Source organism: Gymnoscopelus microlampas, assembly GCF_963454915.1.
Source record: "Gymnoscopelus microlampas genome assembly, chromosome: 12".
NCBI classification, from domain to species: domain Eukaryota; kingdom Metazoa; phylum Chordata; class Actinopteri; order Myctophiformes; family Myctophidae; genus Gymnoscopelus; species Gymnoscopelus microlampas.
In genome coordinates, this window is record NC_139949.1 from 27,981,863 (window position 1) to 28,009,493 (window position 27,631).

The following is a 27,631-nucleotide window of genomic DNA, read 5'->3' on the forward strand; positions in this document are numbered from 1 at the left end:
CTTGCTTAAGAGGACCAATTTAGTGGAATTACAATAAAGGTGGGCCCATCAATAACAAAAATGATTACTTTCACTAGGATATAACCGTTTATCTGGACAAAAAATTCTGTACTAACTGCACTGTTAGATTAATATAACATCCTTGACCTTCTTTCTATATTGGACAAGTGACTGACCAGCAGTGCACCAGCTTGAAAACGTTTCTCTCTGAGATTTCACTCATTTCCTACACTAACCTTGGCTACGTTATCTATCTTGTGATAGTCAGCTGGCTCTCAAGTTAACATGCCACCTGAGCTTAATGGACAGGCAGCTGGTGGTGGCATTGAAAGCATAGTGACAGGTTTAACTATCTTAAAACATAGATAAGCAACAAGGCATATACATTTGTCTATGGCAAATACACCATGTCATTCCACACACAGAATATAACGAGGGAAACGTTACTGAGCCTTATATTTCCAGTGGCATTCCGGTGTCACGCACATAATGGGTCACAGTAATGAATCATTTAAACCTATTCGTTAGAGTTAAGAGTAGACCAGAGAAGACCATCTTTATCTTAGCCAAGGGTGGGCATTTTGCCCACCCTTGGCTAAGAGATAAAGATGGTCTTCTCTGGTCTACTGTCTGTAACTCCTGCCTTTGGTAGTCGTGACAGACGACTTTTGACTGAGAAGTTGTCATGTCAGTACAATACAAATGTCAAAGTAGACACTAGCCATCATTAACCACAACGTTATGACTGAAGTGGTTTGTGTTCACTCAGAACACTGGTACCGGGGTCCTGTGAAGAAGACAAGGGTGGCTAGCTGCCGTGTTAGCACCACGAAAGATAGATAAACGTCATCCACATACAGGCTAGCCACTTAGCTTAGCTTGTAGTAGCCAACTTAGCTTAACTGGCACTGGCTTCACGTCATATTAGAAAAGTCACTTGTCAATTGTGAACGCTGTAGTTAGGGTTAAATCATTTAGACGTACACACACGGGGCCCGCACTGTGGAGGAGTTGAACAATTCATTCATTGACGTACCTGCAGGTGCTCCTGAAAGCGGATAGGCAGGATCTGAGCCATGGCGGTTCCTCTACTTTCCTCCTATTCCTTCTGCTATTTCTAATAAACTACGGCCTCTTCTCTCGGATCCCAGCCGGACAGCCAGGGAACGGCTTGTCTAAAGTCCGAACGGGTGATTTCTGCGTGTTGTTTACAAATTAATGTCAGTATGAAGGTGGTTTTTGGTCGTTCTTTTAACTGTTTACTTGCGCGCTTCCCCTGACTGCCGCTACACTCACTCCCTGGACCTGGACCTGCAATGGCGGTGTAGGCTGCTCACAGCAGAGCGGAGGAAGGTACACCTTTACATCCCATAGTCCGGGGAAATGCCTGCACCGTGATTGGCTCCTTTGGTTGTCAGGCAACCGTTGACTGTTCGCTGACGGTTGACAGCCATAGTAAACATTAGTCAATTATAACAGTTTGGAACATTACTTGAACAACAAAAAAAAGAAGCAATGAAAACAATAAAAAATGTTAAAGCCTTGAATATTTAGCTACTTGTAATATGACATTCCTATGCATATAGTTTTGTATTGTATTGTCTTGTATGTATTTATGTACTTTTCCTTATAAAATGTGATGTATAATATGAATGACTTTGAAAAATACATTAGAAGATACAGCATTCCCCTTTTTTAAAGTATAAACTTGTTACTATACTCAGTATAGTATACTGAGCGCAGATAGCAATAGCATTTTCTCCATGAGAAATAATAGCAATTATTGCCAACATTTAACCCGTTATATTAAAGCCTAGGTTTAGGTTGTATTATCTATGACTGTAAACTCATTCAGTCTGAGTCAGATGCAGTGTTGGAAAAAGCACTCAAATATTTTTACTTAAATAAAAGTATCAATAGCTACTATGTAGACATATTCTGTTACAAGTAAAAGTCCGGAATTAAAAATGTATTTGAGTAAAAGTACAAAAGTATTGGTATCAAAATGTACTTAAAGTGCCAAAGGTTTTCAAATGTATAAAAAACATTTGGAAATAGCAGATCTACAAGCTTCGCATTGCATGGGACACATTGTGAGCTTGTAGATCGGCTATTTTCAAATGGCCGAAAAGTATATAGCTGTAGGGTTGAAGTGGTTCATGTATGATTTGTAATAATAATCTAAATCTACAAAGTAACTAGTAACTAAAGTTTTCAAATATTTGTAGTGGAGTAATAACATTTGCCTCTGAAATGTAGTGGAGTAGTAAAAGTACAGAAAATTGGAAACACTCCAGTAAAGTAAAAATACCTCAAACTTGTACTTAAGTACAGTACTTGAGTAAATGTTCTTACTTACTTTACACCACTGGTCAGATGTAGTATTAGTTCCAATTAGTTTGTGTCGATTTATACAAAAAAACATCAGTGACCTTACAAGCAGCCAATCACGGCCCAACCAACTGTCTCTCCGGGCTATGGGATATACTCTAACTCTACCCTGAAAATACTCCGGAAATGGATGGTTCAGGCGGATGAATAATAATTTACGTTTTTAAATGATAATTCTCTCTGTGTCTGTGATTTCCAGCTCATGTCAGACATTTATTATTGTATACGCTCACACATTCTCAGGCCAGAACAGTTTAAATTTCAAAACGATAAAGTCGGGGGGATACAAAATCGGCACTATTTCTTTGCGATTCGCCCTTTGATTTTTGCCACATCATTCGTCTTTGTGAATTAACGTCAGTTCCTACGTCATCGTGTACACTTGTTCCGCACCGCCAATCAGAGTAGTCACCGCACCAGGAAGAATTTGTTACTTTTTCATCATTGACAAAAATGCAGCTATACAGCTGTAAAATGATCTCTTTGTTGCTCCTGGTGCTTGGCTATTGCTTACACCAGGGGTCTTCAACGTTATTCAGGCCAATGAGCCCTTAGCTGAGAGAAAGATGAAGCAGGGACCCCCACTACATATTGTATAAAACTGTGTTGCAGATTAAACTTTCATAGATAGCTTCATAGACTTGTTTTACAGCATTATCATCAATGTTTTACACATTCATGTTTTGTTTTTGTTTTTTTTATACATTAGCTTCTCTATTAATTCATGTTAATGTGTAATTATCAGTCATTTACCACTTAAAGCCTCAGTACTAAACTTGACCGTTGGCTCTGAACTTGGTTATCTTTTCCCCCTCTACATCAAACCTCTGTGCCAAAAATAGCAGATCTAGCTTATAGATCGGCTATTTTTGGCTAATGTTCCCCTCACTCCCCTCAGAATCCTATCACACAAAGATTTGGAGGACCCCCCCTGTAGTAACTCTGAGGACCCCCTAGAGGTCCTGGACCCCCTGTTGAAGAGCTCTGGCTTACACAGTCCTCTTTCTATTGCTAGAAATATCAAGTGAAGTTATCAATGCACTGACCAAGGACAGTTCCGTACACATAATAAACGAAAATAACAAAAACTATACTAGGAAGCTCCCGTGGCTACGTGCATATGCACAGTATTACATTACATCCTGCATGGTATCAGTGGGGGGAAACTGAACGTTCCAAGATGATAAAAAAGTATAAACAAGTGAGAATTCCCTCCAAAGTGGATCTGTGATACAGCGAATGTATGAAATCAGTGCTTTCTGTGTGCACCTGTTAATGTGAAAGGCCCAGGGCAGTGTGTGTGTGTGTGTGTGTGTGTGTGTGTGTGTGTGTGTGTGTGTGTGTGTGTGTGTGTGTGTGTGTGTGTGTGTGTGTGTGTGTGTGTGTGTGTGTGTGTGTGTGTGTGCATGCGCGCGTGCGTGCGTGCTTGTGTGCACTATTCTGAGGAAATAGAGGAAAATATGCTTACGCAAAGATTTTGTGAGGATTGAATCATTTCTCATACAGCACTTTTGAGTGAGTCAGAGGGTGTTTTTGATTAGTTGACCGTCTGCACAGTATTGCACTCTGGTATACCGTATAGGATATGTCGATTGGTATAACATCCATTCTAGAATGAATGTTTGGTAGGCCAGGGCAGGGGATCCTCATATTTTAGCACATTTATATATAACACTTTTGTCAAAGTTGTGTGGTCTAAAAAAATATATTCCCCCCTAGTGATAACAACATCACAGTATGCTTTATTCAACCAAGACCTTCTTCAGAATCTGCTGTTACGTGTAAATGAAATGTTTGTTGTTATAAATGTGCTTTTTGTTTTATCCGCCAGGCCAGAACGGCGTGGCGGGGATTTTGTTTTCGCCCTGTCAGTGTGTGTGTGTGTGTGTGTGTGTGTGTGTGTGTGTGTGTGCGTGCGTGCGTGCGCGCGCGCGCGCGTGCGTGCGTGCGTGCGTGTGTGTGTGTGGGTGCATTTACAGTATATAGCGCCTTTATAATGTGCATTACATTCGCCCATTCACACACACATTGACACCCCGATGGCAGAGGAAAACCAAGCCAACTTGTTCATTTGGAGCAGCTAGTGTCTTGCTGAAGGACAAGTGGTTAAATTTGCTCTCCTGCTATGCCACAAAAACGTGGAACGCCCTACCAAGTAGGGTCCTAAAGGAGTGTAAATCCCTACTCTCTTTCAAAACCGAATCTAAAAGAGCGTTTACAGGTGGCTGCAATTCGAAACTTGCCCCTGTAAAAGTCAAAGCCTAGACCCCCCCCTCGAACTGTTTACTACATATATTTTTTTTTGTTTTCTAACTGTTTATATGATGTTTTGCATAGTAGTGTTTATTTGTCTGCCATTAATGTTTCGATGAATTGAGTACTAAGTACCCCAATGGAAACAGGCCATAGGCTTGCAGACCTTGTATTGAACTGAATTCCTTTGCTTTGTTTTGCAAACTGATAATAAAGTATTCAATCAATCAATCAATCATTCCAATTGACGATGATTGGCTTTCAAAGTTTGTGCGAGTGGCCCGTTTTGCAGAAAATACCACAAATCATCCCCAAATTTTGGCCACAAACAACATGGGGGCCAAAAGTGATTTCACTTACACCCGTAGGGGGCACCACAAATGCTACAAATGCCACTGTTGCAGAAATGTGACCTTTCCCACCAAATTAGGCACAAACAGGACATGCTTAACGCACTGACTTTAGGGGCTGCAGACCACGGCACCAAGCTCTGGGGGGTACCAAAGGAGACCTATGTCCCTCCCATACCTGTCACTCTGATCTAGTGAACTGCACCTTAAGAACACTGCACTTGATGCTAATGTTCTAAACAACATGTACACCCTGCCAGCCACTACATACAGTATGCTATCGGTATATGTGTGTGTATATACAGTATATTTTTATTATTTTATTATTTGTATTATTATCTTTATCCTCTCCCTTCTCACCGAAAACTACAAAATGATGGAGCACACACGAAAAACAATGTCACTCACATCTTTAAACCTGTGATATGACAATAAAATCTGATTCTAATTCTAACCCTGCAGCTTTCTCGTGTCCTGACGGCTGCACCCCACGACTGACCACAACTATCAGCCATGGGTAGACAACCTGGCCTGGTGGAGATCTGTGCTCAAAGGAGTGCACTTTATAGATTATTCTGCTGGGTGGTGTGTGCAACTGACCATTTCCTCTTTCTTGCTCAATTTCTGTTAGGGCAGGATGTAACATTATTGCTCAATTTAATACTAACTTCAAGAAGATAAATGAGCTGAGCCAGCATGTGCCTTCTGTGATTTTTTATATTTTCAAGTTTCTGTTAATTTGTTTGTACAATTTCTCAGAATCCCTACAGAAACTGGGAAATTATGAAAGCAGAGCAGCACTTTTGCTTGCACATATGGCATGTATTTTTCAGACAAGGATATTTTGAAGATGAAATATTATTTACTTCAATTACTTGATAAATCAAAATATAATTTAGAGAACCCTCCAGAGAATCATCAGAAGGGAAGAGAAGGAGTACAAGGTAAAAAGAGAGAAAACCAGATGAGCAGAGAAGCTGAATGCCTTTTACAACCGGTTCGAGACCAACTCTACCCGCACCAACCAGCCGGCACCACCTGAGGAGATGAATAGCACCAACCAGCCAGTATACATATAAACAAAATCCCAAAAAGGTAGCACATCCAAAATTTCAAATCAATGGAGGACAAAGTACTGTACTCACATTTCCTTTTTTATTGGCATGCACCAATAGACGAATGCTTACGCGACCAGCCAGTGGCAGCTCCACCAGAGGAGGCCAGCCAACCAATTGTGCAATTGGTTGGCTGAGTTATAGGCCAAAACATGAAGCGGCCTGTTATAGCGCCACCATTAGGCTGATTAAAAGAATGTGTGGTAGAGGTTCTTCCTTGGCCTACTGGGAGTGTGCTGCAAAGTTTCAAGCCATTGGTCCAGCTGTGCCTGAAATTAACTCCTCACCGTCACACAAAGACACGCAGTCAGGGGCGAAAACATTATCTCTGCCCCTTGCCATTCCGTTCTGGTGGAGATATACAGTTACGGCTATGATGATACAGTAGAACAGGAGGGAATATGAATAGCACACAGGTTTATCAATATCTCACCCTGGGCTGTGACTTAAAAAAGATATATATATCAGCCAGTATGAGAGCTGTTCTGAAGAAAACATAGGCCTATTGTTATCTGTAAAGTGGTAACTGACCAAACGAAAGCTAATGATTCCTTTTAGGTCCTGACCCATACTTTTAGATGAAAGTGTAAAGTCAAGGCTTTCCTCTGAATAGACTATTCAAGTTGCTGTTGCCATGGATGCAGTTACCCTCACAGGGAGACCAAGTGTGTCATTCAACAGTGGCCTTCAGACTCTCCAACGATGTCAGAGGCTTAAACCTAATTCACAACACATTGTGTTGCATTGTTAGCTTGCAAATCTGTTATTTTTGACAAGCGATACCATCATGGATAGACTTTACAGTCAGACTCTGATTGAGGCTCCATGGTGGTGGGTCTGTAGCCTTTACACATATCATTTACAATTGCCTCTCTCCAAGTCTCCTCTATTTTCTAGATATTAGGCACCAGGGTGAATCAAGTAAGATCCATATCAGTATAAGAATCTGTGTAATTTAGTCTGTGTATACTCAGTATATAGCTCTGAAATTAGATGACGGTTACAAAAAGGTAACTGTCTCCTCTACAGATTGTGACTGTTAGGACTCTCCGCTTGGCTGGCAAGACTTTAGGCACAGATGGGAGCTCTGTGTCTGCCTGTGCTTGAGAGGATCCCATCAGTGATAAAAAGGAGGGGGGTCTTGCACTGGTATCCGGAACTGGGATTCAGAAGTCCTATAGAAGCTCTATTGGCTCTTTGCCTGCCCCCCCTCTCTGTATCTATTATAGCCTGAATAAATCATGCATTATTAGTTTTCATGACGTAGCACTTGCCCTTGAAAGAGAATTGGCACGGTATATAAATAAATAACGCTGTCAGGTAAACTGAGGCCGTGTTAACATACTTTGTGTAGTTTATCTAATCCTCATCTCATTCTGGGTGTTCAGGTTCAGTGAGCGCCTTTGACTGTCATGTGGGAATATTAGTCCCACATCTGTTATTATCATTTTAACATTAATGGATAACCCTAACCCAGAGTCAAATCATGGATTCCAGATTGATTTGGAACTATCATCATCATTTAATCCTAGCTCAGCAATATACAATACATTTGAACTAATATTAGCCATTGGGCAAAATTTTAAAACTAACGTTCTCTCTCTCTCTCCCTCTCGCTCTCTTTCTCATTCCCATAAAGCCTAACCTTTGAACGACAATACAGTTGGAGTTACTAATTGACTGTGTGACCCTGTCAATATATCTGGAATTCTTTGTTGCCTGCCACAGAGATGTGAATGTTGGAGAAATATTTGTGAAGACCCAGGTCTGATACAACTGTGCAGGCAATAAAGTGGAAAGTGCGAAAATGTAATAGTCTGTGTTACGTTCCAATAGGAATCAGGCTGCAGATGTTATTTGGGTGTGGAGTGACAGAATCTGGAGCTTGTTAATCATTCAGCCTGGAATAAGTAATACTTTGAAAAGCTCCATTCCAGCACTTGCCATTCAGCCACTTCACAGCCACCTAACCAGACAGATGCTTATAGTCGCTATTGTCTGTAGATCACTGTTCTGGGAAGCCAGTTAAGAGTCTGCAGCAGTAGCCTTTTACTGTAAAGAAGATATACCGAAATCACATGATCTTTTCCCACAATGTTAGGCTTAATTTATGCTCCATCCCATGACAGTGTCGGCAAGCAACACAATCATACTACGGAGTATAAATTAGGCTTTAAGTGACCATTTTTCTTGGAGCAAAATATACATTCTTTTATAATAAATCATTTTCCTATTTATGCTATTAATTAATTAATATTTGTGTTTGTTTACATTTTGTCCAAAGTTATTAAAATGTTTCCAAACTTACCTGAATAAATGTTGTTCTGGGTTCGATCCTGGGCAGTGCGGGCAACTCAGTGTATGAGAGGCCATCTGGGAATTGCCGATTGTAGAAGAAATATGATGTTGATCTGTGCTGTAGTTTTAGAGATTAGCTGCGGACAAACACAGACACAGAAACAATCACAGTGGCAGACAGGGGCGAAAACCTAACTCTTTGCCCCTGCCCTCCCGGACCAGCAGAGGCAACAATAAGCAAACATGAACATTGTGTATGGGGTGACAAGACATCTCCGTTTGCCAAGACAGTCTGTAGATTAGCTGTCTTGTCCCCCAGCTGGCACTCTTAATGTCCCCAGATTGTGGGAGGTTTGTCATATCTGCCCCAAATCATGTCTACCACCTCTCGTGAAGTCTCAATTTCTGGAGAGAGAGAAGCCCTTCCACACAGTTCTGCACGCCCAAACGATGCACAGCCCTGAGGCTCAGGAAGTCGGGAAATGCTTGATCGAGAGGAGCTGCTGCGTTACCCAAAGACACTGCCTGGATCTGGTCTGGATGAGATCATGTCAGTTCCTCAGGGCTGGTAGTGTGAGGAACACCACACATAGTTCCAGCACATTTAATATATGTCCCAACTTCTTTTGTATGTTCCAAAGCCTTCTGACAGAGCTGCGCTGCTATACTCCCCAGCCCAACAGTGTGGAATTTGTCTCTTCAACCTTCTGACAGATGCTATTATTCCCAAGGGAATCACCCCATTTAGGTATGCTCTCTTCCTCTCAGATTTGGGGGCCAGGAGGCAATGCTTGGACACGCTTACCATCCTGTTTCACTGTGGCACTTAAATTGAGCAAATCATATTTTTTCTTTACATACTTACTTACTTTACTTTACTTACAGTATGTCTATAGCCCATCTTCGGGCTTAGGCCACGAACAAGTGCTCTCCAGGCATCCCAGTCCTGGGTCAGTTTCTCCAGCTGTCCCCATGTATGGCCAGATCTCTTCACATCTGCATCCAGGTCACACCGCCAGGTGTTTCTGGGTCTGACCCTCTTCCTTTTCCCTTGTGGGTTCCAGAACAGGGCATATCTTGTGACATTAGATGCAGGCTTGCGAAGAGTGTGGCCGATCCATCCCTAGCGTCTTTGGAGGATTTCATCCTCTGCAGGGTGTTGTCTTGTTCGCTGCCACAGTTCCAGGTTACTGATTGTGTTTGGCCAGTGAATTCGGAGGATTCAGGTGTTGTTGAATGCCCAGTTTCTTTTCATGGTGTTAACAGTTGTTCTCCAGGTTTCTGCTCCATACAGTAGAACAGGCTACACCATGGAATTAAAGATCCTGGTCTTGGTGTTTATGGGCAGATCTGACGATCCCCAGACATTTTTCAGCTGATGGAAAGCTGCTCTTGCCGCCCCGCCCAGTTTTCGTTACATACTGTACTTTTTTGTGCCTTCCTGGCTACCTTGTGTTATTCCCCTTCATTTCCCCTGGACAGTAATAGGCGTAGTAATAATCAGCCTGACAATATATCCAATTCAACACATATTTTTCACTCTGAAAAAATTGTTTCTTTTTGGTCATGTAAATGAAATAAAACATTTCTCAAGCCTCATGCCATGTTATTATCAGCTACCCTAGCATTGCTGGGGTATAGGCTCTCTCCCCTCCCTCTCTCTCTCTCCCTCCTTGCCGCCCCCTCTGACTGTCCCCCATCTCACTCTCTCTCTCCCTCCCTTCTCGTCTCACTCTCTCTCTAGGTCTCTACTATAGCTGAATAAATCGTGCAATATTAGTTTTCATGACATAGGCAGTTGCTCTTGACAGAGAATTGGAATGGTATATAAATAAATAACCCTGTCAGGTAAACTGAGGTGACATTAACATACTTTGTGGGGGTAATCATCATCTTATTCTGGGGGTCTCTCTCTCTCTCTCTCTCTCTCTCTCTCTCTCTCTCTCTCTCTCTCTCTCTCTCTCTCTCTCTCTCTCTCTCTCTTGCTGATCAAGCTTTGGTTTGTCACACAGCCCCTCCCCACTCTCTCTTCACAAGACAATCACAAGACAAAACGATATAACCTGCATAACATAGCAAGTAACAATTTACAAATTACTGGGCCTACTACAGTTTCAATGTCATTGCTTTACAAGGCTAATGTTACAATAGTGTCTGATTTCAGGTTGCGTTTGTGAATGTAGAACGTATTTTCCATATAAAGTATAAACAATTCCAAATAAACGTCAAAATAGTCTTTTACAGTCGATATCTTTTTTAATCATGAAAAATCGATATATCTGTAATATAAATATAAAAGTACTTATTATGCAGAATGTCCCATTTCAAGTTTTCAAAATGTATACAATTTTTTTAAAATAGCCGATCTACAAGCTCACAAGCGATGCAATGCATTGTGAGCTTGTAGATCTGCTATTTATTTCAAACGTCCATAGAGCTTAAGTGGTTAATGTATGTTTAGTAGGCTAGGCTAATAAATAAATTGATCTACAGAGAAACTAGCAATTGAAGTTTTCAAATAATTGTAGTGGAGTAAATTTACAATATTCGCCACTCTGGGATGTAGTGGAGAAGAAGTAAAAGTACAGACATTTGGAAATACTCCAGTAAAGTAAAAGTACCTTAAAATAGTACAGTACTTGAGTAAATGTGGCAGCCCGGTTGCCAAGGAATGAACGCGAGATATTTATTAAATACACTCGAGATGCATATTTATATGTAAATGCATATGTATTTATATATAATATGTTTACATATTTATATGTATATATATATACATATCTGTCAGTATGTTTTGCGCGTGCATGCATTTCTCCCCGCCTGCCGTTCCAGCTTTGGCCACTGGGGTGGCAGCTTCAATGTTTCTCAGCAACTCTGGGGGCTTGCTTTAGTTTACACCACTGCGTTGCGTCACAACGTCGCGAGGTCACATCAGGCTCCTTCAAAGTTCAAACGTTTTGGCGCGAGCCTCGTCACTCAACACGCTCATTAATATCAACACGTTCATTAATAGGCTCAGGCTGTAGTCGTAATTCACATGTAGTTAGAGTTTGTGTCTAAATAACAAACATTTTAACGCATAATACAACGTTGTAAGGAAACAACACATTTACTCAAGTTCACTGAAGCTACTTGGAGATATATTTGGAGGTGAACTAACGCCGTAATTTGACAACATTCCTCTCTGCTAACCAGCTTAGCTTGCTAGTTTTACTAGTAGCCCAGTTAGCAGTGAGTTCAACAGGTGGGCACTCTACGGTGGGCACACGCATAGATATTTATGTCATTAGTGTTGCATCCCATCCTTGAGATATGGATGCAAATACTTTATATAAATGCATTTATAAAACAATATCTTTCAGTGAGATTGGATGAACTACTTTCAAGATGTGGAGAAATGAAAACCAGCCAGCGAGACCAACAGCAGGTATGAAAACTTTGAATGATGCTTTGAATTATGCACTTATTGTAAGTCGCTTTGGATAAAAGCGTCTACTAAATGACTGTAATGTAATGTAATGTAATGTAGCAGTGATGGAAGAAGTACTCACATCTTATGATCTATTACTTAAGTAAAAGTATCAATACTGCAATGTAGAAGTACTCTGTTACAAGTTAAAGTCCAGGATTCAAAATGTACTTAGTACAAAGGTATTGGTATCAAAATGTACTTAAAGCACCAAAAGTAGAAAGTAGGCTACTCATTATGCAGAATGTCCCATTTCACAAGTTTTCAAATGTAAAAAAAAGTGTAAAAAATATTTTGAAAATAGCAGATCGGCTATTTTCAAATGGCCAAAATGCATAGGGCTGAAGTGGTAAGTGTGTTTTGTAATAATAATTAAAATCTACAAAGTAACTAGTAACTCAATTGAGGTATTTTTTTACTTTCATGAATTCAATACTGTATGTGTGCAGGATATCTTATTTTATCAAAAATGATTACCATGTGTTTCCACTATTGTGTCCCTAGGGTGTCTGTCTGTGCCTCTGTTTAACCAGAGGAAAAGACCCAGATTACCTCTGACATCTACTCCCTCAGCGAATGATTCTGTCTCAGTCAACGAGTACATGTCAAACACCAGCTCTGTTCCACCCAACAGCACATCAGGTGTCAAGTTCAAGCTCATATTTTATGTATTCTCCACACCTAGGGTCATGTAATTGTACAATGTTCTGTTCTAGTCACTAGATGGCAGTGCACACAAAGCAAAATAATCCAAGGACGGTTCAAAACAGCACCTTGAAGTTGGTTATAGTGTATCACACAAAAAGCTTTATCCTTGCAATTACCAGACAATGAAACACCAAGTAGTATAGTATTGCTTCTTAAGAGTGTGCTTTTCCTCAGGGCCGTCTGGATCTTATCAGGTCTCAAATCACCCTGCCACTACTGCTCAGAGCAATCAGTGGAACCGGCAGGGCAACCCACAATCTTATCAGCAGCCGCAGTATGGCAGCAAAAGGCCTGCACCGAGACCAGCCTCTGCAACAAGAACCCTTGCACCAATGCCACATCCATACAAAGCTGTAAACACAAGGTGTGGAGAATTTACGTCTGTCTCTAAGTATGATAGGTGGTATTTTGACCTGCATGTGATGATGTTTTGAATCCCCATAGCTTTGAAAAATACGGCATATGTTGGGGGGGGGGGAAACTGGGGCTGCATCACTATTGACCCATAAATGCTGGTCATTGTTACAGTGCACAGCCGAGGCAATCCAACCGCCCAGTAGGAGGGCAGAACTCCGGGTCCATTGTCAATCCTGAACAGAACACCTATCAAGCCTCCTACAACAGTGGGGGCGCAGAGAGCAAGTCTCAAATGGGTCAGAAGACGGCGTATCAAGCCTCCTACAACAGTGGGGGCGCAGAGAGCAAGTCTCAAATGGGTCAGAAGACGGCGTACAAAATGGCCTATCCCCCAAAGACCTACCATTCCCAACAGCCTAGACCACCTCCTCCTCCGACTCCTCCTCCGACTCCTACTCCCAGCATACCTGCTGTTCCTGAACCGATGCCACAGAACACCTGGAGATTTAAAGGTGCCAGTGCCTCTGGGCCTCAGAGATTTCCTGTTGACAAGGACAGATGCACACATCGCCCTGAAAATACACCCCAGCTGCAGACTCAGGTAAACAAGATAATTATTATCATAATGGTAATTAAAATACAGGATGCATAGATGTTATATAAGTAAGGTGTTCTAGAATAAGGCAAGAATGTTAAGTTGTTACGGTTTGTGTGGTAAAAATGAACATAATTAATTATCAGTGATTTAATTCTTACAAATATTTCCTCCCGGTACTTAAAAGAAACCACAACAATCTCAGACGCAGCCAACCACTGAGAAGTCACTGAGGATCCTGACTGCAGTTATTGCTGGCATGAGACACTGGAGCCAGTTCAAGGACAAAGCCCCCGTCTTATTTGAGATTTTTGGCAAGTTGCTTTAGATTAACTTCTTCTATAATGTCTAATACGTACATTTACTGTATTCATATTCTGACAGGCTGTGGTCTTCCGACAGGTACACTTGACTCTGCAGTCACATTTGGTTCCCATGGGTCCAAGAAGTTCCTCATGAGAGACGGAAAGGAGGTTGTACAGTGTGTCTTCTATGAAAATGTAAGAAAGGAAAAGAAAAACTGTTACTTAAGTGAGAGAGATGCTACACCCACACCACATGTTAGGTATAAGGCAGCATTGGGCTAAACTTTGACCATGGTCTCTGACAATGAGAAAATAAATGAAACTAGAAAGGGTCATATGTCCACCAGGCTGGGTTGCCTACCAAGGCCTGTGTAAGTCGTGGGTTGCAGCTGTTAGGACCTGAAGAAGCTGCAGGGGGAAATAGCGTTTCTGTGATATACTGTTCAACTTTTCACACTTGTGGCGCCCTATATGGGCGCAAGTGAAATTGCTTTTGGAGGTGCTCTCTATAGGGGCCCTATAACTTGTGATTCCAATTTGGGGTTGAGCGTTTTGGTAGAATTTATGGCACCCTCTATTAAGTGAGTGTCACTCACTCAATCACAGGGGCAAAATAATAATCTCTGCCTCTGGCCTACCGGAGACAAAAAACTAATAGCACAGGTCCTGAACCTACCCTCGATTAATTTCCAAATCAAATGTGTCATTTATGAGTGAGACAAACATTTACAGGGGTGATTACAATACTGCCACTCCTTTTGGGTGTGGGTGTAATACTCACTCGACACTTTCCCTCTGTAGTCTTAACAACAATCAAGTTCGCCCTTGTGTTACTTGTGTCTTTCTTTTTGAACAATGGTCTCTTTTTGAGTTGTGTGACCCTGGTGTGTTATGTGTGTGACTGAGCTGTATAATGCTTGTCCAACAGGAGCTGCCGCTGCCCCGTCTGATCCGTGGTCAAGTTCACCGCTGTGTGGGAAACTATGACAGCACCAGAGATATCCTTATGTGTGTGTCCGTAAGACCAGGCCTGCCTTCAGAACAAAGGAATGCACAAGACGTTGTTAAAGCATGTGATCTGGAGATGAGGTCACTGGTTACGTCACTCAATGAGCTATGAATAAGTAATGTGCTCACTGCCCAGAGGTCTTACAGTTCAGTATTTGTATACCAATACATTACAAGGAGAATGTATTTAATGGGTCATACAAAATGTTGGAAGATTATTCAAAAAGCACAGTCAATTAGTTTGATGAGTATGTTCAAGTTGTGAAAACTATTTTAGATTTGTGAAAGTTGAATAAAACAAATCTAAACACCTGCACATTGTCTTTACTATGACTATATTATTAGTTTGTTTTACATTTCCTCAGGCTTACTGATAAATATACAAGTACAAAAAAGGTGGTTAACAGCGACCCATCAACACCCCTTATTAGTTAGGCTGGAGTACATCTTGTGGCAACGATTAATAAAAAGTCCATAAATCTCTACAATAAACAAGAAATATTTTTCACAGTAGTAATCTGAATAATCAGTCACAATCTTAGAAAACGATAACTGAAAGTATCAGAAAAGTACAGTACATCATGTAATGATAAACTATAAAAATACAAAGTAAATATATATACAGTATATTACAATGTCACCAGTTTCAGCCGTCCATTTTAAGTCAAGCAGCGTTTAAGTTACTATACATAATATACTATACTATAGTGCCGACATTTTCAAAACAAAAGAGTTCCCATATTACAGGTTTACACAGAGGTTGATTACAACATCACTTCTTCTTTCGTGTATCGTCGTCATATGTCCAGCTCAGTGTCGCAAAGCCACACTCTTGTCTCTGGTCCCACTTGGAAGAGGCCAGCCTCTGAAGGAGGTCTGTTACAGAGGACAGGTGGTACAACATCACTTAAGCGATAGTTTAAAAAAAGCATAAACCTTTTATTATTATTAACTGTGTCCGTTTTAATTCCTTGTCAAAAGCAATGCTAAGCTGAAATCACAAAGGTACTCAATATTCAAACTCAGGTCACTGAATTAACAATAAGGTTCAAATAAAGAGAAACATTGTCTGCACACGCTCATGGTGAATTCTAACCACCATTGAGAGAGTAGCAGGACACATCTTGACTTGTTTTGGTCTTTGGAAGGGCATCAATGATATATTCTTAGAATATTCTCCCTTGAAAATCCCTCTCCATTTTAAAATTGTTAGCATTGTTTTGGCACGTGGTTGGTATGTGTGTACTTAATGCTTCTCTGATATTGTTATTTTTGTAGTGACTTTATTTGAATTGTACTAACAGTGTAGGAATTGATGATAACTTTATGGGACGTATGTACCCTATGTTGACCACTACTAGTGGTTATGGCCAAGTTTGGCATTTGCTCCGGCATTTGTAGGATGTACATTTCCCATTCTCTGCATTTACATGTTCATGACTATTGATGTGATTTGGACACTATGTAATTTCATATTGTATATAATTATGTATAAGACAGTTATGGCTCATAGCTCAAAGCTGAGACATTTCAGGAGGTATGAGCCATGTGGCTCACAGTCTGTGAGCCATTCCAAATTAAGTCCATGACTCATGAATCACTGTAGTCCCAGGTTTATAGAAGATACCCATTTCCTATTCCGGTTAATTTCCCCCCAAAAAATCCAATCAAACAAAGCTATGAGAAAATGAACCGGAACAGGAAACGGATATGCCACCTTATGGAAACCCTATTAAAAAGTCTATTAGGTTTTAGCCTGTAACATGGCTTAGTCTCACATGGTCAGACCCACATAATCCTTTCTAGTGATGGAGTGTCTGAGCGTCAGCATGTGAGAGAAAACATCAGGTAAGCTTTTTGCCACGCTCAGCTCGCTTATGTGTAAGAAGTGCCATCTGGTGGACATTTGGCATGACCATCAGTTTCATTGTCTATGAGAACTAGATCAGTGTTTCCCAACCTGTGGTCTGGACTCCATGCTGCCCCTGGGTAGGTACCAAAGATCACAGGGGTACTGTAGTGTGAGGCCTTGTCTGTTTGGAGGTAGTCTAACATTTCAAACATGTTGCACAAAATCAGAGCTAACTCCCACATGTAATATCACTGTGGAGTAGTCAGGATCGGGATTCGAACCCACGACACGCCGTCAGGCTGCAGTGGAGCCTAGGTGCCTGCCAGCCAAAGGTATTTCTAATCGTGTTTGGAGTCGCACTTCTAATTTTCTAGGAGAATGAGGAGAATCTCTAGGAGAGAAAATGGCATACATTTTATAGTACTTTTCTGTAATAATGCATTCATTTTACATTACACAACTAGTGCACACACACACACACACACACACACACACACACACACACACACACACACACACACACACACACACACACACACACACACACACACACACACACACACAGTATCTAGGGTCAAGCTGAAGTAGACTTGCCTAGTTTAACTTGTTTTATTCATTGTGAATGTAAACAACATCCACTTTAGCATTATTGTAATGATTTGAGGTTACAGAATGTCATCAGTGACAAATCTCAGGCTGTCAATGGTACGGTAGTGGTCTCCTGGTGCTCTTGCTTATAGGGAAGGTAATGTCCATTTCTGCTGGTCTGGGGGGAAAATGCTGCAGCTGAAAAAGTACTACCAATAAATGCAATAAATTACCACATTTGTTACATTAAGAAAATAAAATAGCTTTAGAAATAGTGTTGTCTTTAACTCAAGTATGGACTGCTATACTGTAGAACTTCTCCATCATTGGATACATACAGTCCATTTCACTGGTGGAAAAAGTGAATGAAACTACTGTATATATTCTATCTACTGTATGTAGGCCTATGTATGTATTCCATCTATGTATTCCTTGGACAATGAGCAGGGTTTTCTCAGCTGCAGGCTCCTGTGTGCAGGACTGACCCTGACTGACTGACTGACTTGATGAGATCTAACTGTCGGCTTAAGCTGGAACTTAAGTAGGCAAAGGCTGTCTGTTGTGTCTTTCTGTCTGTTTCTGTCATGCGAAGGAAACGTTTGCTGCTCACCATCAGATGACTAACACTAACACCATCTGAAAATAAGATCCTTTCTCATATGAAACTGTGCGCTATATTGTTTTTCCAAAGATGGCTGGGGAAGATGATGGCTTGTTTTTCTTAACTCAACAAGGCAGGCATGCTGACCTCAAGGCCTACCTGAGTAAGCCGCTAGGTGAGCGAGTGAGTGCCTGCGCCTGCTTTAAAATGTCACCTACCCAAAATAGGGACTACAGTGGACAGCCGTAAAGGTAAAAGTCATATACTGTATATCACGTTATATTTTTATATTTATAGAAAGTAGGCTAGTAAAAAGAAAAAAGAAAAGTCATGCCCATTTTCTTACGAAATAACTGCTGACCTGAGGGATTCTCAAACAGCATAAGACACTATAGACTAGAGTTCTTTTGACAGTTTGTTTACCAAATGTGCAGTAATGTCCATTTATTTCAGTATCTAATATGTTTCTCTTTACACAGACTTGTATGTTCATATTTTGAAATAAAAATACTATAAACTATATTAAGCTATAATTAACATGCCAACATTTAGAATTCATATCTGACTGATGCATTAAGGAATGGATTGTTGGCCATTTAAGTATTAGAGGGAATATGGAGAAGCCTTAACAGCTTAACTGTTTAAGTATTTTTGACCAGTATATAAAATAATAATTCAAGTGAAAGCAATAGTTTGATGAGCATGTTCAAAGGGTTAACTGAGATAACTTCACAATATTACAATAACTCCAATCTGGGAACCCAGTGTTTTTGCCTCTGGGGGCACCACCTCCATTTTTGTGTAGAAACAGGAACTCTGCTTGGCTCCTCCCCTTTGTTAGTTCACTTCCTCCCGGGTTCTTCTGTGTTTATTCCTACTAAAAATAACATTACATGTTTAGGGTAGCGGTGCTAACAGATTCTCTCTCTCACACCACACACACACACACACACACACACACACACACACACACACACACACACACACACACACACACACACACACACACACACACAGAGTGATCAAATGAATGTACAGATCCATACACAAAATATTTTTGGAAAGAAAAGTTTTGAAAATAGAATTACTCTTTTGGCAACTATGAAATATTTTATTACAAATAAAATGTACAGAACAACAAACATTGTTAAGATGGTAATTCAGGTAAAGCGGACACATTGATGAGGTAATAATTATCTCAAAATATATTTTTGAAAAACGGGTCAGTTCAGGATGAAAAGTGAGATCACACACAATAATTTATTTACAATCAAACATCACAATAGAAAACCCAATATGTGGAATCTACTAAAAACGGGTTTCACCAGTGCTGAGACTTGACACCATGGGTCTGCAAACTGTCAGAATAAGTCCAGTGTAATATAGCAGTCATTTCCAAAATCAACCACAGCATGAGGTCCAATACAATACCTACATCACTTTCCTTATTTATTTTGCAAAAATATGTCAACATAATTGCAGTTAATTTTTCACAACATTTCATATTGGCAACTTAAATGTTCAATGAATCTTTAAAGTTGAAACCATTCAGATACTAATACACACAACAAATACAGGACGAAGGAACCCAGATTGATGAAACTGGCAGTGTACAGGGAGACTAAATGGGAAAATACGCATTTTCTCTTTGGACCGTGACGGGATGGAATAGAAAACCTTTTAAGAGCAGTTGAAGGTTGATGAAAATACACTAACACGTTACCTTATCTCATGAGCCTATTACTTTAAGTGATGTTTCACTCATGGATTGAATAATGTGTCAGCTCAAACAGAGGTAACTGCAGGCTACGTTCAATGTGTGCAGCTCTCAATGCAGCCACTCAAATTCCAAATCATATAATCCAGGGATGCATTAGTGGCATGTCACAACCTTTTAATTTAACGATTAGAGTGATTTACCTCTTCTTGGTAATTGGTAAAATGTGTCAAGTCATTACTGAACATAAGTACATTGCTTTCTTTATCTCTGCCATCATTTAAAGGATTTGAAGACGTCAGCTTTTTTTTCTCCCAGAAAGATTTCTACAAGTTTGTGAGATCATACTTGCCGTAACATACCAAAGTACAGGAGAAACACTTTACCATTTCCACAGAGGAAAAATAATTTCAGATTTAGCACAAAATTAAACACTTTACATAAGATCCACAGTTTTTTCAGCAGAAGTAGATGGTAACCTGATAGTAGTATTAAATTACTTTCTTGGTTCTGTTAAAAGGCACAAGTTGGTATGGTCAGAGATATTTAAAATCTAGATCAATTGTTCCACCAATAACAAACCCCAAGTTAGCATGCATTTTGACAATTGGTATACCACCTTGCCTTTTGCCTGATTCAGTTATTTTTTCTTCCTGAATAAGAGTGTTTAGCATTATGTGGTGAAGACACCAAAAATAATAATACTTAGGTTTAAAGGGTAAGACCACTTTGGTAGAGGTTTGGGTTGTGTATTTACCTTGCCATGATGTAACTCCAAAGGTGGGCAAGAAATCAAAAATAATTGCTCCATTGATTAGAAATTGATAATTCAAAATATGCTCCTCATTGACTTACATTGTATGGTAAAACAGCTCTCAAAGTCACTCTTTTAGCACATAAATGAACCCAAACATAGCTGATTCAGACAATATAGAGCATCACCAAACCCAGTACTGTTTGTTTTTTAAATAAAAATGTCAACTTCCTGTTGATTTTACTATTTGAAGATCTGGATCCGGATCCGCCGATCCAGTCCGGGTTTTCTACTTATTAAAAATGGCAAAATCAACAGGAAGTTGACATTTTTATTTAAAAAAAAACAGTACTGGGTTTGGTGATGTTCTATATTGTCTGAATCAACTTTGTTTGCGTTTGTTTTTGTGCTAAAAGAGTGACTTTGAGAGCAGTTTTACCGTACAATGTAATTCAATGAGGAGCATATTTTGAATTATCAATTTCTAAGCAATGGAGCAATTATTTTTTATTTCTTGTCCACCTTTGGAGTTACATCATGGCAAGGTAACTACACAACCCAAACCTCTACCAAAGTGGTCTTACCCTTTAACAAGCAAATCATTACACTAAGAAATCTGGAAGGTTTGACAAACAGAAGCAGTATCCCAGCATGAAATTTATAACAACATTGCTTTGAAATCTCTACCAGACGACCATGGGTTTTCGTTACAATGCACTTCCTTGTTAAGAGAAGACTTCTGGTCATCTCAAAGGCAGATCAGATGCTGTATGTACAGGGTCCTTTTCGCTACTACAGTTACTGGTGACACTGTTAACACTTCTTCTGAACACCTGGCTTGTGAGATGTTTCAATGTTTTATTACCATGATCAAAGATCGAAGGGTCAGAGTATCCAAAATGCTCTGTTGATCCTTAAATCTTCTCAAATCCTTTAAAGAGAGATGTCCAAGGTTCCAGTGTGTTATGTTATGTCCAACTTGTGAACCAAACCTTAGCTCTTTTACATCCATGTCCTATTTACATTCCAAACTCTGACATCCGTGGCTCCCAATCGATTCTCTTTCTCAATTCGGGGCCATGTGAAGTGGTGCTTTGTCTCAACAGATCTTAAAATCCATTTACCAAGCCATATTGATATGACGATGTCCTTGTATAGCACCCTCTATAATAGCTTGAGGAACCGTTCAATGGACAGGTGGCACCATCATCAGGTTTTCGCAATTACTTTCAAAGGGGTGACGTCACATTTTCTTTATAGATAGTCTCTTGGACTGCCAGGTAATTCACAAGTCTCATGTCACATTCTCTTTATGCAGACAAACATCCTGGCTGTTTTGGAATGTTACACATGTCGACCACTCTTACTGCCCACTGCAGACAGTTCAATATGCATAGAATGTAGTAATGAGGCTTTTTTTTTTAAACATTAAAAACTGGTGTAGTTATGTTTGTATTAATTTGCTTGTGAACTGGGGTTAATGCAGTCAGTACTTTATATACATATGTGTGTATATGTGTCTGTTTATGTATATATATATATATGATTATATATATATACATATTATATATAATCAGCTAAAGATAGGATTTAATTAAAATTATAATAATGTTTAAGAGAATAATATCAAAACTGTGAGTTAAGGGTCGTTCACACCAAGCACTATAACTATAAAGATATCATTTTTTATCATCTGAAATGGATGGCACAGTCCACACCACAACTATAACAAAGACAATGGTGAATTATATAAAATTTGTTATAGTTATCGTTATACTTAAAAGAGCTTGGTGAAAACGGCCCTGTATTGTCACAAAACGTGTTTTCATTCAAATTATATTATTCAGATAAAAGAAGCTTTTGATGACGGAAGATGGTACATGTTCCGTGTTGGGTCAGTAAGGACAGAGTGGAGTTTCTTCTCAAACAACATCCTATTAAGAACAAAGGGACGTTTGAGTTCTCTCTATGACATCAAAGACAAAGTAGTAGAGAGCCATACCAGCGATCAATCCAGTGCACTATAAGAGAGTGGGCAGAGGAGTGGGTGACAGCTGCTCCTTTGGTGCATATTTCGCAAAGAAGGGCAGAAAGAGGGTCAGCATGACTCCTACAATTGCCAGCATGTAGCCCCAGCCGATCTGGCAGTCGCCAGCGTAGTAGATGTCCGAGTGCCCGCAGAAGGACCTCACCAGTGTGGAGTTTAGACCAAAGGGGTACACCAGCAGCCCAGAACCCATGATGAAAACTGTGGGGACAAACAGAACCGAAACTTAGTCACATGGAACAAAACACAGAGATGAACATCATCTTTGTACAGCTAAAAACAAATGCTCATGCAAATTACAATGCTTGTTTCTTTTAAGAATGGGAAAAATAAAGTTGGAGATTTTTCCTTTTACTGTTCATGGATCTGACTGGTACCTGGGATCAGATCACTGTCTACTGTAGTTTTCTTTCTGCCATAATTACTCAGAGCCACTTGATGGCAGTAGAGGATTTGCATTTCAGGCAGTCTGACAAGAGTGAAGTGGAGCAATAATTTAGGGTGCTTCACCGGTGTTCATCCCCATTTGCACTCTCTCTCAATACATTCAAGTTGAAATTTATTGTCCTAGGAGATATGTGAAAATAAATCACAACACTGATCATTCCACAAGTCAGCAGATGATGGAGGAATAGGGTTTTTGTGCATTAAGTAAAAAAGTAACTGCCAGGAGGAAAGTGAATAGTGTGTCCAGAAATCCATTAGCGCTCCTCATTCCCAAAATGAAAGCCGGCTTGGCAGTTCTGTGGTGATCAGCTCTCCCAGACAGTATCCTCTGAGCCTATGCAGTCAGAAAGTGGCTCACTTTTACAAATTGAGTCAAGTCTGCCAGCAGTTGCTGCCAAGTGGTTATCGACTCTGCAGCTACAGAGTATCATTGCTGCTCTTATTCATTCTGAGGGGATGATTTCCCTTACAATGCCAGGCCAAGGTGTCATACTGTAGCTGAATGAGGGTGGGATAGGGTCTAATTAAGCATAGACTTGTGGTTGTGAGCTGCCGTCTACAGAGCACAACAAACACATCTTTTTGTTAGGGTGTGCATAATTGATTCCAGGCATCATCAACGTCCCCAATTTCAAGGGCAGCACTTAAGTGGGAAGATAAAATGCAGTAACTAACTGTATAAGTATTAAATCAATGATAAGTCGAGGCAGTGAATTATTCTGCCAAAAAGAAGTATGCGTGTTGGGTGGAGGTTATAGTTTGATGTTCTGGTCCGACTTTGGGCCCTTCAGGATAGACTGCAGGAGATACACTAACAGAATGCAGGAGAAGGAAAGAAAACGGGAAGAGAGGTGTACTAAGTAAAAAAGAAAAAAGTTAAAAAAGAGAAGCGTGGGAAGAGAATTGGAATCGGAGAAAACTAAACATGGCCCTGAGCAGAGCAAATCTCTGGACTAGCCTGCCCTGGTGTCATTCCATGCAGTTCACCGATGTTGTTATGCCTGACTCCCTGAGTCTTAAGGTTAATTCATAGATCATATTCATATATAATGTTTTTCAGATGAAATTGTGTTATTTTCTTCAATCTACACAGACAGTTGTGTAATTAAGTATGAAGTAAACCTTATGCTCCTCATGCCAATGTCCAGCCCTGCTGTTAGAATGGCTCCATGTATTATCTGCAGGGGCCTGGCTGGATCCGCAAAGTACTACTGCTAATGACACTTTAATGACCTTCTTTTATCAAACTACTGTTGGCTTCTGTGGAAGGCACACAAAGACACAGGCTGGGGGGTGGGGTGGGGGGGTTGTTGCCATCAAGGCTCCTCCCATCTCCTCCCCTCCCAGAGATGATGGTATTTAAAACAAATGTCCACACTAACCTCTCGGAATGGCTAAATAATGAACAACACTGCAGATTCCCCCGAAATAATCGATGCAGAGATGAAATGAAGGCAATGGTCTGAAACAAGAGGCAGGAGAGCAGGCTGAGTGCTGGATAAAGAGGCGGGTACAGAGGGTAGTTGTCGTCTAGATCTGATAAGTGCTGTGTAGCTCAGGTTGATAATCTCTATCCCACTGTTAATGGGAGCAGAATTGTGGAAATGATGTATAATCAACGTATTATCAAAGGCTGAAAACTCTCCATGTGTTTCGACTTTATATAGACCTTCAAACTCTTAATCTTAATTAAAGGGGGTGTAAGTGAAATTCTTTTGATAAAATAATTGTTAAATAGCTCTATATTCCCATAGTAATCATTGCTAGACTCTAGCAATGAGCAACACACTAGCAACACTCTACAATGTAGAGTGTTTGTTCAGTAACAGGGGTCTCCTCCTCTCTTCAGTAAACAGAAAATATAATTTCAGGTCAATATACCAATTTCATCCAAACAGCTGAGATAACTCATATATAAGATATAGGATAAACATGTGAAATTGGGAGTGATTAAACAAATAAATGAGCAGACAAAATTGAAATTGGAACACTATAAAATTGATGATAAATGTGTTTCTCTTTCTTGATGGGATGAAATTGGTGACCCACCTGAAAATGCATTTTCTGTTTATCAAATAGATGTTGAGACAGAGAGACCCCTATTACTGAACAAATACTTTATAGCCGTGAGTACTATCAGAATATAGTGTCAACCTTTTATCAAAATACTTTGTTTTAAACAAAAATAACACTTACAGCAGAATGAGGAGGCTTAAGATATGGCTTTTGATAGCCATACCTAAATCACATGCTATTGCTACATCACCTTGGTCCTGAGTGCTCAGTGAACCCATCAAATCCCATCTATCTCAAATACAGTATGTCTGGCTACACTGGATGAAAATATTTTTGTGCCCACTCATCACCAACACATTGCAAGTTTTGCACATTTCTGTTTATGCCAAGTAATGGAGTCTAATGTCTACATTCTAGTTCAGTCCACAGTCTGAATGGACACTGATAACAAAAGAACAAGCCAATGACGAATGGAAGGGATGGTGAAAGACAACCCCATGATTCACCAGGCAGTGCGAAACCTCAAAGGATTCATTACTCATGCATCGTGTGTGTGTGTGTGTGTGTGTGTGTGTGTGTGTGTGTGTGTGTGTGTGTGTGTGTGTGTGTGTGTGTGTGTGTGTGTGTGTGTGTGTGTGTGTGTGTGTGTGTGTGTGTGTGTGTGTGTGTGCGTGCGTGTGTGCGTGCACGTTCGTGCACGCCTGTCTGTGCACCCATGGCCATGTAATCAAGTAAGTCGGAGAGGCTTATTGTCTTGGTAGCCAAGACTGCGGGAGTCTATCCCTGTTTCAATGCGCAAGACCCCTGGGAGATGGATTGCTGAACACCTGTGCAACACCTAACATCAGCTCCCAGTAATTACCGCACCTTTTGACGCACCCAAGCCGTCATACTCATACGATAAGTTGGCAGTGCCCGGGATCGAACCCATGACATTGTGGTCCAAAGGTGAGAGCTCTACCGATTAAGCTACCAGTCCAGGACACAAATGTATACACCCATGTACATGGACCCATGTCGATGTGCGCAGTGAACACATCTTTACTGATATAACTCGTTACATAATGTAATGTAGTGGTGACTATGAAGGAGCTATCTAATCATGACAGGGGAGAGCTGCTGAGATGCTATGAAAGAAGGATGTCCAGGAGCAACGAAAGGCAGTTGGCGGTGTTGCAAACTGAACTGCAAATGCCCACCGAGTAACTTAAAAAACCCGAACACCTGCTGAAGAATTTACAGAGCATTACCTAAACCACTACAGGTAATTGTGTCTCAGCGTCTTAGTCTGGCCAGCCAAACGCTGTTCAGAACATGGAAGTGTTTAAACCAGTGTTGGGTGACAGGTAGCACTAATAAACGCTGTTAGCTACAAGGAATTGCCATTAAAATGCAATTATAGGGGGTTTAAAGAGCTGTCGTCACAATAGCCACTGGGCACTTAAAAAGCATTAAAGCGTCTCCATCATCTCCCTCCTGCCTCCTAATATCCACAGTGTAGTACTCAGATTCCAAGCCCCAATCAACAGCATGCATTATGGGCACTCAGATCAAGGGGAAGAAGAGAGGTGTAGAGTGCATATCTAACCCAAATCAGGTGGGATGGCTGAGTCCAAAAGGCTATAATAATGTCTCGACAAGACAGTGTGTAAGGGTGGGAGGAGGACATTCAAGTTCATAGCAACAATGCACACTGATACAGTACTCCTGTATGAAGCAGTTACAATGGCATTATTGCCCTTTACCTGTAATGCTTCATTCATAATCAGTTATTAAATGATTTGCTACTCAGGTTTTCCTCAATAATTCCATTGCAACCTAATCTAATGTGAGGATATAACAACTCAATGTCTGCTGATGTTTTTGTTGTTTCAGACAAGTATAACTGGATAAAATGAAATCCCCTGTAATCGAAGAAAGACAAATGGTGAAGGCACAACAGCAGTTTTTTGCCTCATCATCTCTGCCTGCACACAACAACAGCACAATCAACGTGAAGTTAATGATGGTAAATCGCCCTCAGAACAAATACGCTCTATCAATTCACCACACTGTTAAGCAATATCCAAGTGTTTACACTAGTATGACGGGCCGACGGCATGGGCTCAAATTTGTCAAAATACGTTTTCTCCCATTGTCTCAGTACACAACAAGTTATCAGCTTGCAAACCTAAAAAATTCAAGGACCCAAAAACTCAAATTACTCACAATTGTCTATAATTACATTTGACTGACAGCTTGTGTGAATGCACACTCCAGCAGCTTTCAAGTGTACTCAGACCTCTGACTCAGGGAGTAAAATATTGATTCTGAAAGGCGTAGAAACCAGGAGCTTTCAAGAGCACTAGATTTCATTGTTGACCAGTTTCAGCTATTTTCACAGGTTGCTGTGGAGCTCTGGATGGCTTTGTGTGCAATAATGAATGGCTAATACCTGTGTGTGTGATTGTTTATTTGTGTGCGTGTGTGCGTGTGTGTGTGTGTGTGTGTGTGTGTGTGTGTGTGTGTGTGTGTGTGTGTGTGTGTGTGTGTGTGTGTGTGTGTGTGTCACCATGGAAGCAGAGAACAAATTGACAAAAAATAAAAGAGTGTGCTACTTGCTGAAGTTGGCAGACCTTTACCTAAATAAGACTCGGTTCACTTTCCTCTGGCCTCCCTTGACTGCTCACCTCTCTGTGATTTAGCAAGACATGGTAAGTCACACTCAGAGATTGGTGATACATAGTTGCACTTCAGCAAGAATGAGAAAGAGATTGAAAG

General features: G+C 40.5%; 3 protein-coding genes across 3 annotated transcripts in view; 1 reads left to right on the top strand and 2 right to left on the bottom strand.

The window, feature by feature from the left end:
• cltca (clathrin, heavy chain a (Hc)) overlaps positions 1–1,312 on the bottom strand; it is a 47,603-nt gene extending 46,291 nt beyond the window's left edge. Inside the window, exon 1 of the mRNA XM_084074467.1 lies at positions 1,037–1,312. Within this exon, the coding sequence (XP_083930593.1) occupies positions 1,037–1,078 (42 nt within the window). The 5' untranslated portion in view covers positions 1,079–1,312. The remainder of the gene's footprint in view (positions 1–1,036) is intronic.
• A 10,482-nt stretch (positions 1,313–11,794) lies between these two features.
• On the top strand, positions 11,795–14,978 carry spata22 (spermatogenesis associated 22; the record flags this gene model as incomplete). The annotated part of the gene is made up of 6 exons (XM_084074233.1): positions 11,795–11,834; positions 12,381–12,518; positions 13,220–13,542; positions 13,724–13,850; positions 13,939–14,036; positions 14,770–14,978. 6 exons carry the CDS (start codon positions 11,795–11,797, stop codon positions 14,959–14,961), a joined length of 918 nt encoding a protein of 305 aa, XP_083930359.1. The 3' UTR covers positions 14,962–14,978.
• A 7,300-nt stretch (positions 14,979–22,278) lies between these two features.
• Positions 22,279–27,631, bottom strand: part of lhfpl7 (LHFPL tetraspan subfamily member 7) — a 113,289-nt gene continuing 107,936 nt past the window's right edge. The window contains exon 3 of the mRNA XM_084075288.1: positions 22,279–22,609. Within this exon, the coding sequence (XP_083931414.1) occupies positions 22,383–22,609 (227 nt within the window). The 3' untranslated portion in view covers positions 22,279–22,382. The remainder of the gene's footprint in view (positions 22,610–27,631) is intronic.